Source organism: Centruroides sculpturatus, unplaced genomic scaffold, assembly GCF_000671375.1.
Source record: "Centruroides sculpturatus isolate CEXI.00-Female unplaced genomic scaffold, Cexi_2.0 scaffold376, whole genome shotgun sequence".
NCBI lineage: Eukaryota > Metazoa > Arthropoda > Arachnida > Scorpiones > Buthidae > Centruroides > Centruroides sculpturatus.
Window position 1 is genome coordinate 293,318 of NW_019384863.1, and position 13,754 is coordinate 307,071.

General features: G+C 32.7%; 1 protein-coding gene across 1 annotated transcript in view; it reads right to left on the reverse strand.

Moving 5' to 3' along the window:
• LOC111630701 (sphingosine-1-phosphate lyase-like) overlaps positions 1-13,754 on the reverse strand; it is a gene marked incomplete at its 5' end in the record, with an annotated part of 55,044 nt that overhangs the window by 4,250 nt on the left and 37,040 nt on the right. Inside the window, one exon of the mRNA XM_023374845.1 lies at positions 6,977-7,244. Within this exon, the coding sequence (XP_023230613.1) occupies positions 6,977-7,244 (268 nt within the window). The remainder of the gene's footprint in view (positions 1-6,976; positions 7,245-13,754) is intronic.

The following is a 13,754-nucleotide window of genomic DNA, read 5'->3' on the forward strand; positions in this document are numbered from 1 at the left end:
TTTATTGTGGCTGATATTTTGGCAAGAAAGAGGAGCAAAAGTGAAATCCCAGTTCATCTTCCAAGGTTGAAATGTCCGTTATCTTCAGATGTGGAACACATCTACTGAAGATAATGGATTATACGCTCTTTCTCTGCATATAAATTAATTCTCAGTGAAAAAACGTTGCAACTTTTCTATTGAAAATTTGGAAAAAGTGCTTGTAATATCTTATGAAGCTAATTATGGGAAACAGAGCGAATAAAAAATGTAAAGATAATTGTTTGTCTACTTTTGTGTTTGCATCATTCTGAATACGTGCATTTTTGTTTGGAATACATATGTTAAATAAAAAATTCATCGTCCTGATAAATACGTTAATTGTTCATTATGCAAATTTTGACCGCTTATTTTTTTGTTTATAAAGCCTAAACGATGCAATTTAAGAGCCTAAAACTCCACTTTTAAGGGCCTATATGTCCGCTGTCTAGTGATAACTCTTCAAATTGAGAAATGGCGAACTTTATGAAACCGAATAACAAATTCAAAATACCAGAGTCGTGTTTACACTTAAAGCCCTAGGCCAACATACGACCCGCGGGCCGGATCCAGCCTGTCTAATGAATTTATGTGGCCTGCGATCAATCTTTCAATATTAACTATTCAAGTCCGAATAGCTCGATGAAAAATTCTGACGCCTAAAAAAACAAGGTCAACAACTCATTGTGCATTTAGATTTAACCCTCCATTACAAATCTCTTAAGTACAGCGTAGAATGTTGAAAAAGCACGATAATGTGAAAAATGTATCTGTAATATCTATGTAGAATTTAGTCTCTACGGGGTGACACTACAATGAGATCTCGCACCACCTCAAAATCTTCCTAGGGCAGCCTCTGGTTCGGCCCGTGGAAAAAATTTTCTTTTCAATTCGGCCCGGGGGCAAAAACTGTTTGTCCACCCCTGCCCTAGGCACATCATTAGAGAGGTTGCGGCCGTCGTATTCAGCCTAAAATGTGAACGGCGGACGGTCGAGCGCCACCATCTGGCAATTCTAGACTGTCGATAATGGCGTTTGCTACGTCTAGGATGGCGAATAGAAGATCGGGTTAAAGTTCATTTTTTGTGTTTGGGGTTAAAATTATGACCTATTTTATTAAAATAGTGGTTATTTAAGCATTTACGAATAATAGTGAGGTTGAGGCTGAAGTTTTAAAGGCGAAAATGTGTACGTCGGATGTTCAGCGCCTCTTTCCTGTAAGCCTAAAAGTTTGACAATGATGTTTGGAATGTCGAGCATAATTCCACTGACTATCTAAACACCATTGTCAAACTTCTAGGCTTACAGGAAAGAGGCGCTGAACGTCCGACGTACACGTTTTCGCGTTTAAAACTTCGGCCTCAACCTGGCTAATATTGTAAAGAAACAAGATGATTTTAATCCAGAAATTATTTAATTTTCAATTTTTTAGCAAGTGATGCGAAGCGCCTATAGAATTTACATATATTTGCCTTGATAATAGCTTATCGTAAGGTAGGTTCTTCCACGGCATCTTCTACCATAAACACGTAAAAATACGTTTGTAAATTTCCTAAAAATTAATTTTCCAAGCTGCTTTCGAATTTACATAAGCCACTACTACTCTCGACAAAAGTATGAGGTAGTCTATATACCAGTATATAGATGACTAGTACATAAGTAGGTAGTTTTTATTTGATTTGTTACCTTTTTTTGGTCTCAAAAAAATAACTTAGTTATATTACTTTTCCTTTGATCTTTTACATAAATAAGCAAAAAATTGCGCTTTCTCGAACTTGAAATGTATGTTCAGCATTAATAAAGTTACCAAAATGATTAATTTACTGTGTTTTTGTTATTTCTTACTTCTTTTTTAGGTATTCGGTATTCGGCCGAATATCGAATAGTAACCGAATATTCTAGTTAAAACGTAAACCGTGTACTTCTGCTTTCCGTATACATACAAGTAACGTTTGAACTTGTGCTGCAACCTCTCTATTATGAGGCCCCAAAAGGTAGGGCAGTCCTGGAACGAGAACCTGGAACAAAATACGTATTGGGGCACTATAACAATTAAGAAATAAACGAAAAAACATTGTATAGGGGCCACTAATTCCTCGTGCCCAGGGCAATTTGTACTGACTTGACCTGACTTTTTGGCAGGACGGCAAAAGAAACAAAGTAAAAACTTTGCTTCAAACGTTTATTTTTAAATACAAAAAATATTGATAAATTTAACTGAAATAAAGTCTATATTTGGATGAAAACTAATAAAATTAACATTACATTTAGAAAAGTTTTGTTGTTTAAAAATAAATCGAACAAAAATAAACAGAAAAGTACAACCAAAAATGATTACTATCTCTGTCCCATATTTAGATAGGCTTAATTAATATATTTATGTAAAACTTGTTTTTATTTACTTCAACTTATCAATAACGAAAGCTTTAATTTTATACTGGTTTGAAATCCTTGCAGTCGTTGTCATTTGATATATGAGCAGTAAAACAGCAAAATGCAGGGAAATCAAAACCACACCCAATTAACTTAATTGACACACAGGTTAAGATTTAGCCAAACATGCTCTTTTTCTCTGTCAAGTGTTTTCTTTAGAAGTTTATTTAAACATATTGTAATTATACAATCTTGCATAAAAATGATTATTTGTACATAAAATTCATTTAAACTTTTTAAACCATTGTGCAAACCATAATTTGGAACAAAATATAACAGTGAAATATATACCATAATATGGGATAGAGACAGAGTTTAAAAATAAATCGGTACAAATTTAGATTAAAAATAATAGTTTTTCTGGCTTTTCTCTTAACCGATGCAATAAATTATGATGTATCTGATTCAATGAATAACAACCATAGGTTACTAGTTTCATTTTGGCGCAAGTTGCTTCTAAAATAATTTTAAATTCGTTTCAACACCAAAAACGAGCGTTAGTGTTTAAAATAGGCATCGTCAAAAGTATTTTTAAAATTGTTTCTACGTTCGTGAAGATAGAACTTAACCAATATTATAATAAACCATATAACTGCACGCGTAACTAGTGAGTTTCGTTATCGCTACCATCAGTATGAATGACGGTTAACTTCCAATCTGTTACGGCCATGCGATAGAATATTTCAAATGGAAACGGAGACCACAAATTTATATAATTGTAACGTAAAATACTTATTTCTAAATGCTAAATTCATAACTAGACTGTTTTTATATAGTTGTTTGTGAGTGAGTGAGTCTCCCAACCTGCATTTAATGAGCGTTATAGTAAATAAGGTGCGCAACAGCTGTCTGCCATGGATCAAGGTCAAATCTAAGATGGCCGTTCAATGAGGAAAGGCAACATTATACGAAAGATGTGTCTATTGCCAATTTCTCGCAAATTCTTGTATAGCCTAAATGACGTCACTGATCGAAGATCAGTAGGCTAACTCTGCACCCTATTTAGCTGACTGCAAGCTTTCTGCAGTTACTTCTAATCTAGTTAATAGAGAGGTTGAGGCGCACGTTTTAAACGTGTAAACGTGTACGTGTGACGTTCGGCGCCGCTTTCCCGTAAGCCTAAAAGTTTGACAATGATGTTTGGAATGTCGGTGGAATCACGCTCGACATTCCAAACACCATCGTCAAACTTTTAGGCTTACGGGAAAGCGGCGCCGAACGTCACACGTACACGTTTATACGTTTAAAACGTGCGCCTCAACCTCTCTAATTCTGCAAGTTAGTTGACTTCTATTCTTGACGTCACTCCTCTGGGTTAGTTAGGAAAGCATAGTCTGAGCTATGTCCCCAACCTATAGATATTATTTAATCTCTCAACAAAATGGCGAATTTTCACCATTACGTGCACTACTGAAGAGACCATCTAGCCATTGGTTTAACGTTAGCTTTAATGGTTTCTTTTCTTTTGAAAATTATATTTAATAGCAATATGAAAATTTAAGCCATTAGAAGTACTTTCGAATTAAGTAAATTAGATTTTAAAAGATTCCGGTTTAATTATAAATTTAAAAAATTTACGCATAAAAATCGTGACAAAGTCAGACGATAGAACAAATTTTATTTTCAGACATTTTGTAAGATTGTGATAACATAAGTTACAAAAAACCTTTTGCATCAGTAGATAAAACGGTACATTTTGTCTACATTTGAGGAGGTGCCATGTTGGGAAAACGCAAAAAACTGTTACTGAATTTATTTTAAACCCCACACCTGTTAAAGTTTATTATTATTTTTCATTTTGTATCTAACATCAATATTTGAAGGCAGTTTTTGATAGGAATTGCATTTAAAGGAAAAAACTGCCAGTCCAGAAAAGTCAATTTTATTGCAGTAGCTGCAAATGTCACTTGCCAGTGATTTAAAACCAATGTTAAATTCACTAAATACTCTACAAAACACAGACTTCTTCACTTGTAATGCTATTCCAGAATTATCGTACATCTTATACAATTTTGTCATGTTGAGATCGGAATGCAAGTAAATTTACTTAGACTTTTTGCAATTGTAGTGGCTTTCTTGCCCTTTCAATTTTCTCAAAAATTCTTGAACAGCAACTTTTTTGCCTACTGATTTGTAGTTAGTGTGATCTCTACCAGGAGCCATTTCCACATTTCCATTACCTTTTTAGCTATATTGTGCAATCTTTGCCTTTACTCTAGTTAGGTGCATAAGAAATTTTTTGCAGACAGGAATCACTTTTCCATTACTGTTGAAAATGCTATATTTAACATTAAATTCATGTGTTTTTAAATTAGTGTTAGGATTATTGGCCTGAAGTTGATACTTCGGTCATCTTTTCTTTACATTATTAAAACTTAGGTATGAACTTATTTTACAATCTTGTTCATACTTATCTGGAAATTCAGAGATAGATTTTCTTAATGTAGCTGCATCTGATGATGGTCTGACTTTGTAGCACTTAAACCATTTGTTGTTATGGTGACATGGTATGAAAGAGTTATACCACAAAGGAGCAATGTATTTTTGTATTTTCTTCTTTACCCATACTCCAACAATTTTAGATTTCTTTCCAACATTGCCTTCTATACTTATCAAACCATCTTCATCCATTTTTCACTCAATTATAACACTATTAGTACAAAATTTATTATACAGTGTATTTCAAACAACAATTTAACACCAAAATCTCTGTTCCGACAGAACAGCAAAATGACAACAAAACAAAACTACCTCTTGCATTCTGGGAGTCAAGTGACTCAATCATAGCTTTTCATTGGCTGAGGCATGCATTGCAGTCTGCCTCAGCCAATGAAAAGCTATGATTGTTGGCTATGTTTGTTGGCCATTGCAATTACTATGTTATTTTTGCACAGAATGTCGATTTTCAAAGCTCAAAAAGTGATGGTTGTGTATTTTTTTTGAATGAAACTGACTATAACAGTAGATAGGAATGAGGCTGAAAAAAATAATCAATTCTAAACTCAACTTTGATTTTTTGTGGATTTGTTTGCTTTGTATGGCACCTCTTCATTTATTATTCATCTTATCATCATTTATTATTCATGCAATCTTATTCCTCATAATTATGGTACTATAGACTCAAATATGCAAAATATACTTGTATTCACTATGCTAGAAGGTCGAAATAAAGCTGTACAATGAAAAAAAAAACAGAAATCCGAAACTGCAACAATAAATAACTTATTTGGAAATTTGCTTATAATTGCACTACAATATACGAGTAGTGACCTCAGTTTACGGGCATCTTGGATTCTGACCTTGATCCAAGGTGGAGGGTACTATGCTGTTTCTTGTAATACTGTATTTATGGTTGAAACTGACAACAATTACACAATAGTTTTTTTTGGCATATTGCGAGAACTGTCATTTGTTCTGGTTGTGAAGATGCACATATTGTTGATCAGCATATTGCAAGAAATGTAACAAAGGAATATATCTCAACAATTTAGCTCAAAGGCATTTTTTTCCCACATATTACTGTCTATTTTACTGTGGTTTATGTAAAATTAATATATGACATTTGGAAGTGTTTGCTGTAAATGATTTTCTATGCAACACTTCTTGCTCTCCTAATTGTTTTACCAGTGTATTTGAATACAGTATAAAATTTGCATAATAAATATTTCATGATACAATTAATTTATTTTATATGTTGAAATATTTGGCTACCAGTTTGGATTTCTCTAGACAATTTATTACATGGCATTTAAAAGTTTTTGGCCTTCCTAAGCCAGTTTCAGTTAAAGAAAATTCTTGAAATATAAACTATTGTTCAATTCTATATGCTAATTTTAATATTTAAATTTAAATGAACAAAAACATATTCAAACATTACATATTCAAAATAATTCTCCACATAAATATGTTGGATGTTAGTATGTTGCAAGCTTACATGTGGTTTGATGTTCGAAAGTGTAATTTAATCTCCTGTTGCCATTGGGTACTGAAACTTCAGTATTATCTAAAATATTTAGTACTAGGCTTCTAGTACTGGAGAATCTTTGCACTAACCATTTTATTAGAAGGCTCCTTACATAAAAAACAAACTACTATATAATTTAAATTTCATATTCAATGAAGAATGCCTTAAGTTAATTTAGTAAAGTATTAAAGCCTTGTCTGAAATCAATCTGGATATTTTAACTGTTTTTGACTACATTAATCTATTCCACTGTATTACAATAAAGGCAACTATGGCTAGAAATTTAATTTGCCATAAGACAACAGGCTTAAATATTAAATTATTTTTACATATAAAATATTTGGCTATCTAAAAAAGCAACATGAATTTCTAGTTTTACAATATGGTGCCAATAATTTTGTAATTTATACTGCATGTTAACTGAAGCAACTGAATGTAAAAATAAAAAATGATAACATTGAAGTCAGAAATCAGATAGAATTGAAATGTTTATATTGTCAATTGCAAAATCTCCTTTAAGTTATGCAATAGTTTCTTAACCATAAATTATTATGTACTCACCATTCCTTTTGCAGGAGATTTGGGATCTTTCATTATCAAAGCAGTACATTCTCTTATGTCATGTAAAAAAGAATCTGCAATTCCTTCTTCAGTGTGTTGTAATGTAACACATATGTGAAATCCAGATGGATATTGGAGATTATTTAAATTCCAACCACGTTCATTCAGTAGAGAAATCAAACAAAATATATCAAATTCTTTAGAACCAAGTGCAATTACACTCATCTGTGGTTTTCCAAATATAAAAATCCCTGGTATGGATCTTAATCTGAAATAAAAACCTACAATTAAAGTCTAATCAATATTAAAAATAGATTAATAATTTATAATCAAAGAAAACAATGAAAGTTATCCAAACTGCTTAAACTACAGAACTGGCAATAAATTTTCAATAATAAGTGATAATTCAATAATAATAATAGTAGAGGTTAGTGAATGTACTTTTAATTAACTTTTAATTAAATTTCCGGTTTTAAGCTCAAACACATTTATACTTAAGCATAGTAAGCAGTGGGAAACTGCTATGCTTTATTACTAATGTAGCAATCTCCCTAGTAAGATGAGCATAACACAAAATAGAGACATGAATGACATTAGTGTTGCAAAAATTTCCAACTGCAAAACCTTGCTCAGTAGGGGAAAGAATGGGCTTCCCAGATTGTCAGCCTGTAAACCCTCCACAGAAACACTTGAGAATTGGAACTTGGAATGAGAGGACCTTAAGGAAGGCTGGAAAGCTGGAAAATCTGAAGAATGAGATGAAAATAAATAAATTCGACATAGTAGAACTAAGTGAGATGGAAAGACTCTGGAGAATTAGTGAGCGATAATATCGAGCTTTACTTTTCAAGTGGAAGGAAAGCAATAGAATGGGAATAGCATTGAAAAGTGAATTTACATTCTGGGCAATTAAAGTTGATTGCATAAATGACAAAATCATAATAGTCAGAATTCAAGCAGAATCAAAAGATCTGATACTCATTCAAATATATATGCCTACCAGCTCTCATTCAGATGAAAAAGTTGAGTTAATATATGAACAAGTGGAAGAAATTATGGAAAAGGAAGAAAGAAATGCCTGTCTATTGTTATTAGGAGATTGAAATGCTGTGGTGGGAAACACAAGAGAGGAAAATATTATAGGAATACATGGATTAGGAAACAAGAGCAGGAGAGGAGAAAGGTTGATTGATTTCAGCAAAGAACATAGTGTGGTGATTATATGACATGGTTTCAAAAGCATAAGAGAAAATTATATACATAGAAAGATCTGGGACAACAGACACGAAATAGAATTCCCGTATCTCTCTTTAATTAGTATGTAGTCTATTATGGATGTAAGCACCTGTCCAGGTGTAGACAGACTTAGATCACAACCTCTTATTCACAAAACTCAAAATGAGTTTCAAGAAGATCACAAAGAGAAAAAAGACAAGTGAGAAATGGGATTTAGAAAATTTAAAAAGGAATAGTGAAATGTTTAGATTAGTATCTCAATAAAAAAATTAAGAAAATAAATGAAGTGGATGCTGAGGACCAAATGAATTGTGAATATCAATGAAGGAAAAGATTTGATGGAGGAAATGGTTAATAAAATTAATAAAGAAGGTGGAAGAATATGAACTCTGAAGAAAGAAGATTAAAATACAGAGAACTGAACAATAAGCGAAGGGTGCATCAAGCAAGCCAAAAAAAGTGTGGTTTGAAAGAGAATGTATAGAAATTGAGTCTGGAGAAGTCAAAAAGATTTGACCCAATGCATGATAAAATTAAGGATGCATTCTATTTCAGAAAGGCTAAGAGAGTAACTATTAGTGACAGAAATGGAGAGAGTATAAATAATGAAAAGAAGATCCTGCACAGATTGCACGAATACATAAGTGATCTGTACAGAGCAGAAAATAACATAGATAGAAGAAAATGATATGGCTAAAGATAGGAGGAAGAGCTCCAATCTTGATGGAAGAACTTATGAGTACAGTAGAAAGATTAAGAAATAGAAAATCAAAAGGTACAGTATAATGATGCAACAAATATTCGGTTACTATTTGGTATTTGGCCTATGTTTTGCTATTCGACTGAATACCAAATATGTAATCACTATTTGGCTGAATACCAAATACCTAAAAAAGGAGTAAGAAATAACAAAAACATAGTAAAGTAATCATTTTGGTAACTTTTATTAACGCTGAACATACATTTTAAGTTCGAGAAAGCACAATTTTTTGCTTATTTATGTAAAAGATCAAAGGAAAAGTAATATAACTAAGTTATTCTTTTAAGAGATCAAAAAAAAGGTAACAAATCAAATGAAAACTACCTACTTATTATGTAGTTTGGTCATTTATATACTCGTATATAAAAGAACAAGTCATGATAAGATAATTAGCGCAGAGCCAAAACTACTGCTGCTAGAAACTTAAAAATTTGAGTGTGTGTTCCTTTTGTAAAGTTTAGGCCTGCTAAGAAAAGATTTTATGAAATTCAAATCTAAAGGGGTGAAAACGGTAAAAAATTTGTATGAAAATGTTTACTGTGTGGGCACATTAGATCGAAACTTAGGTCATAAAATGGAAAAAATAATAATAATTAATGATCTGCAAAGCGTTTTTATGAAATCATTCCTTATTATAAACTTGAAAATTAACTTTTTTGTTTCATTGTATAAAATTATTTATCATAACTGAAGTTCCAGATAGCTTGGTAGCCCGAACAGCCCCAGGTTTTCGCCCGTGCATGCTAAGTGACTTTCATTACAAGCATTTAGCTTAACAAAATCTATGAGAACAATTATTTGACATTGACGGCCGCGAATTTCGCGCCAATAAGCTGCCTCGACTCGTTCGATTATGTTATCAACTCAATTTCATATTTATTTTCACATTTTCACTTTGCGGTCCTTCTCTCTTCTTTTTCTGTTTATTTACACGTGTAGGTCATTTCATTGTTATCCACATTTGATATCATCACTTATCACATACTGCCATGATGCTTGTGTCTGTCTGCTACAACTGTCAAGAATTAACATGATTGGTAAAGCGTAGTGACAGTGGGCCAATAAAGAGTAGGGTGCGCGATCCTTGCCATAATGTGGTTTGCGCACCACTTTTCATACATGCGTTAATCAAGCCGAATAGTTTGGCTGAATATTCGGTATTCAGCCTGAAGCCGAATATACTATTCATTGCACCACTAGTACAGTACCAATAACATTCCTATAGAATTCATCAAGAATGTGGGAAAAAATGGAATTAAGAAAATTGCTAGGCTTTGCAATGTGATCTATGATATAGACACATGGCCTGTCAACTTTCTGAGAAATATTTTAATTCCCATTCCAAAGAAAGAAAAAAGAATCAAATGTGAAGATTATAGAACAGTTAGCCTAATCTGCCATATCTCAAAAATCCTTTTAAGAATATTAGAGAAATGCCTCTATGGAAAACTGAACCCATTCATAAGGGAATAACAGTTTGGGTTCAGAAAGACAGAGAGGCACTATGATGCAAAAGAGATGCTGAGAACCATAGGAGAATGATACATTGAAAAAAGAAAGGGAATGTTGGTGTGTTTTATAGATCTAGAGAAAGCATTTGACAAAATTGACTGAAAAGATTGATGGACATTTTGAGAAAGAAAATATATAGACTGTAAGTAAGGACAGGAGATTAATACTAAACTTGTACAAATATCAGAGAACAGTAGTTATGGTCAGAGTGGATGGTCAATACAGTGAGGCTATCCTATGTGGCAATGTCCAGTGACCACAAGTGTGAACGTGCTTCCAAGCAGAGCAAACGGACTAATTCAAGCAAATGTATGTGTTCAGAGTAACTGCATTTAGTGTGCAGCAACCACCAGATGATGCTTCTACACACAAATGCAAGAAGCAGCTACCAAGGAAGTTTGATTACCGCTTTCACTGCTTGCGCTTCCAACAAATAAAATGGCTGATTTTGTAGATGAATTAAAACAGAATGACAAATAAATTGTGTATAAATGTTGTATGTACTTTAATTAATAATCTTTTATGTAATTTGATAATTTCTGATTTTGTAAATGTAAGGTTTTAAAAATAAAACTTTTTTTAACTTATTATTCTATGAAGATTCTTTATATTTGTAGTGTATCTAATTAGTGATACACTACAAATATTAGTGATACAAATTAGTGATAACAATTACCTGCCAATTTTACTGTTTTAATGCTTGTCATATTTTCCATAGCAAGCATTCGACGAAGTCGTCTCACTGCCATTTTGTAAACAACATGCGTCTACTCTGGACAGAAGTCACTCGCGTGTTGAACGCATGTACAAAGATTTTTTCCACCTGTGGTTGCTGGATGCTGCCATGTAGGACATAGCCCGAGGAAATCAAGATTGTAAAGGGGTGTTGCCTATCACTGCTTCTTTTTCAACATATACTTGGAAGAGATGATTATGGAATATCCAGAGGAAGAGAAAGGCATTAAAATCAGGGGAAGGCAGATTCAGTGCCTAAGGTATGCTGACAATATGGCAGTTTTGACAGAGAGTGAGTATAAAATGAGAAAGGTCCTGAGCAGACTAGAGAGGGATGTGTAGCCTTCAAAACAAAAATTAATCCCCAAAATTAATTTTTACTTATTTATATTTACAAAAATTAATGTTAACAAAATCAAATGCTTTGGATTGGAGAAAAAGGAAAGAACAGTCAACATTCATATAAATGGTGACAAAGTGGAACAAGTAAACGGGTTTAGATACCTGGGTGCTCTGAAGTTAGATTTGAGTAAAAGACTGGTAAAATGCTATATCTGAAGTGTTTTCCTCTGTGGTGTGGACATTGAGACAATATGACATTAGGAGAATAGAGGCCCTGGAGATATTGCTCCATCCGACTTTCTCTATTCTTCTTCACAGCCATAAAGTGAGAAATGAGAAAGTCCTAAGAAGAGTGGGTGAAAAAAAGGAGCATATTAGAGACAATAAAGAGGCAAAAAGCTAATTGGATGGGACATAATTTGAGAGGAAAGCTTATGGAATGATGTTATGGAAGGAATGGTTGCAGGCAGAAAGAAACGAGGGAGAAGGAAAATCAAAATGGTGGATGACTTAAAAGAGGGTAGTTAGAGGGAGTTGCTAAAAGATTTAAATGCAATTTTTTTGGTAGCTCTTCATGTAATGTTTCAGCTGTCTATACAATTTTCAACTTCTTTGATTACTTACAGAATAAACAATTCAAATTTTAGTGTGTTCCACATGCCCATTTACAAAAATTATTTTTTAAAGTGTATTTTAATAAGTCTAAAATTAGGTATTCAATTATTTTTGCCATATTTTGTAGTAAATTTAGTACAAACAGATTTGTAAAAAACACACAAAACAAAAAAATAAATAAATGTTTATATTAAAATTTTTTAATATTATTATAAAAATTATTGGAGTTCTATTGTAAGCCATACAATCACTGATATTCATTATCAGTGATTGTATGGCTTACAATAAAATAAAAATAAATAATAATAAAAGCCTACTGCTAGTATATCTTATTATTTATAACACACCCATTTTCAATATATCTGGTTGTTTTAACTATTCTTCTTGTGGTTTCAATGTAGCCATCTTCTCCATAATACATCATTGTGGCCCAACAAGTAGCAATATTGCTTCCAGCACGAGAGCCTAAAATTAAAAATAAATTTTCTTTAAATAAAATTATTTATTAAGCTTTCCACACACAGTGACGTAGTGGCATGCAACTACTTTTTTTTACCAATCTTCAAAATCCTTCGGCAATGGATGTGCCCAGTAAGTTCTCCAGAGATGCACACTGTAGTTGTTAAATGATAGCACTTAGCTTATGGCTATGTAATTCCAAATGTGTGCATTTTAAATACTTCCTGTAACCCATCAATAATCAGCTTGAAACTCCCAATTTACAAAACACTGCATTATATGGATTGGTAAGGCAATAAAAGTATCTGCCTGTCATGTCAAGAAATATGGATTTTAATTCAGGTAAAGACAAACTATATTCATGAAAAAGTCTTAAGATATACTGGATCCTGTTCTGTACTATTCAGTCAGTCTATGGCAGTGTTTCTCAATGGGGGCAATATTGCCCCCATGTGGGCGATTTTCCATGTTGAGGGGCGATTAGTAACAATTTATATTTTGGGGGCGAAAAACAATTTTCTGGGTGATATAGTAAAACATTATATTAAGAATAATTAGATATTTTATTCGTTATATCGTACAATAATTAAACAAATAACATTATACTAGTCACTAGTCTATTCGATGCAGTACGAATTTGGCGTTAGCCTTGGCCCTCGGCATCGCAAGTTTGAAGTGAAGGGGGTGATACTACATAACGGTTTTATTGAAGGGGGCAATACTACATAATGGTTTTATTGAAGGGGGCGACAATTTGTTACAGGTTGAGAAACACTAGTCTATGGTATGTCTAGCTGAGATCGTAACAAGTACTGTATTTCCCTGAAAATAAGACCTAACTGAAAAATAAGTCCTAGCATAATTTCTCAGGATTCTCATAATATAAGCCCTATTCCTAAAATAAACCCCAATTAAGATCTTCAGCCAGATGGTTGTATTTAATATGTCTGTTGCAACCCACAATGAACATATTGAATTATAAAATAATAATATTAATTAATATATAATTAAATATAAATAATATTATTGACATTAATACTTAAAGTAAATGATAATATAAATTATAAATAAGTATTTGTAAATCCCAAGCGAGTGCCCTTGGACAATGAGAACCTTACC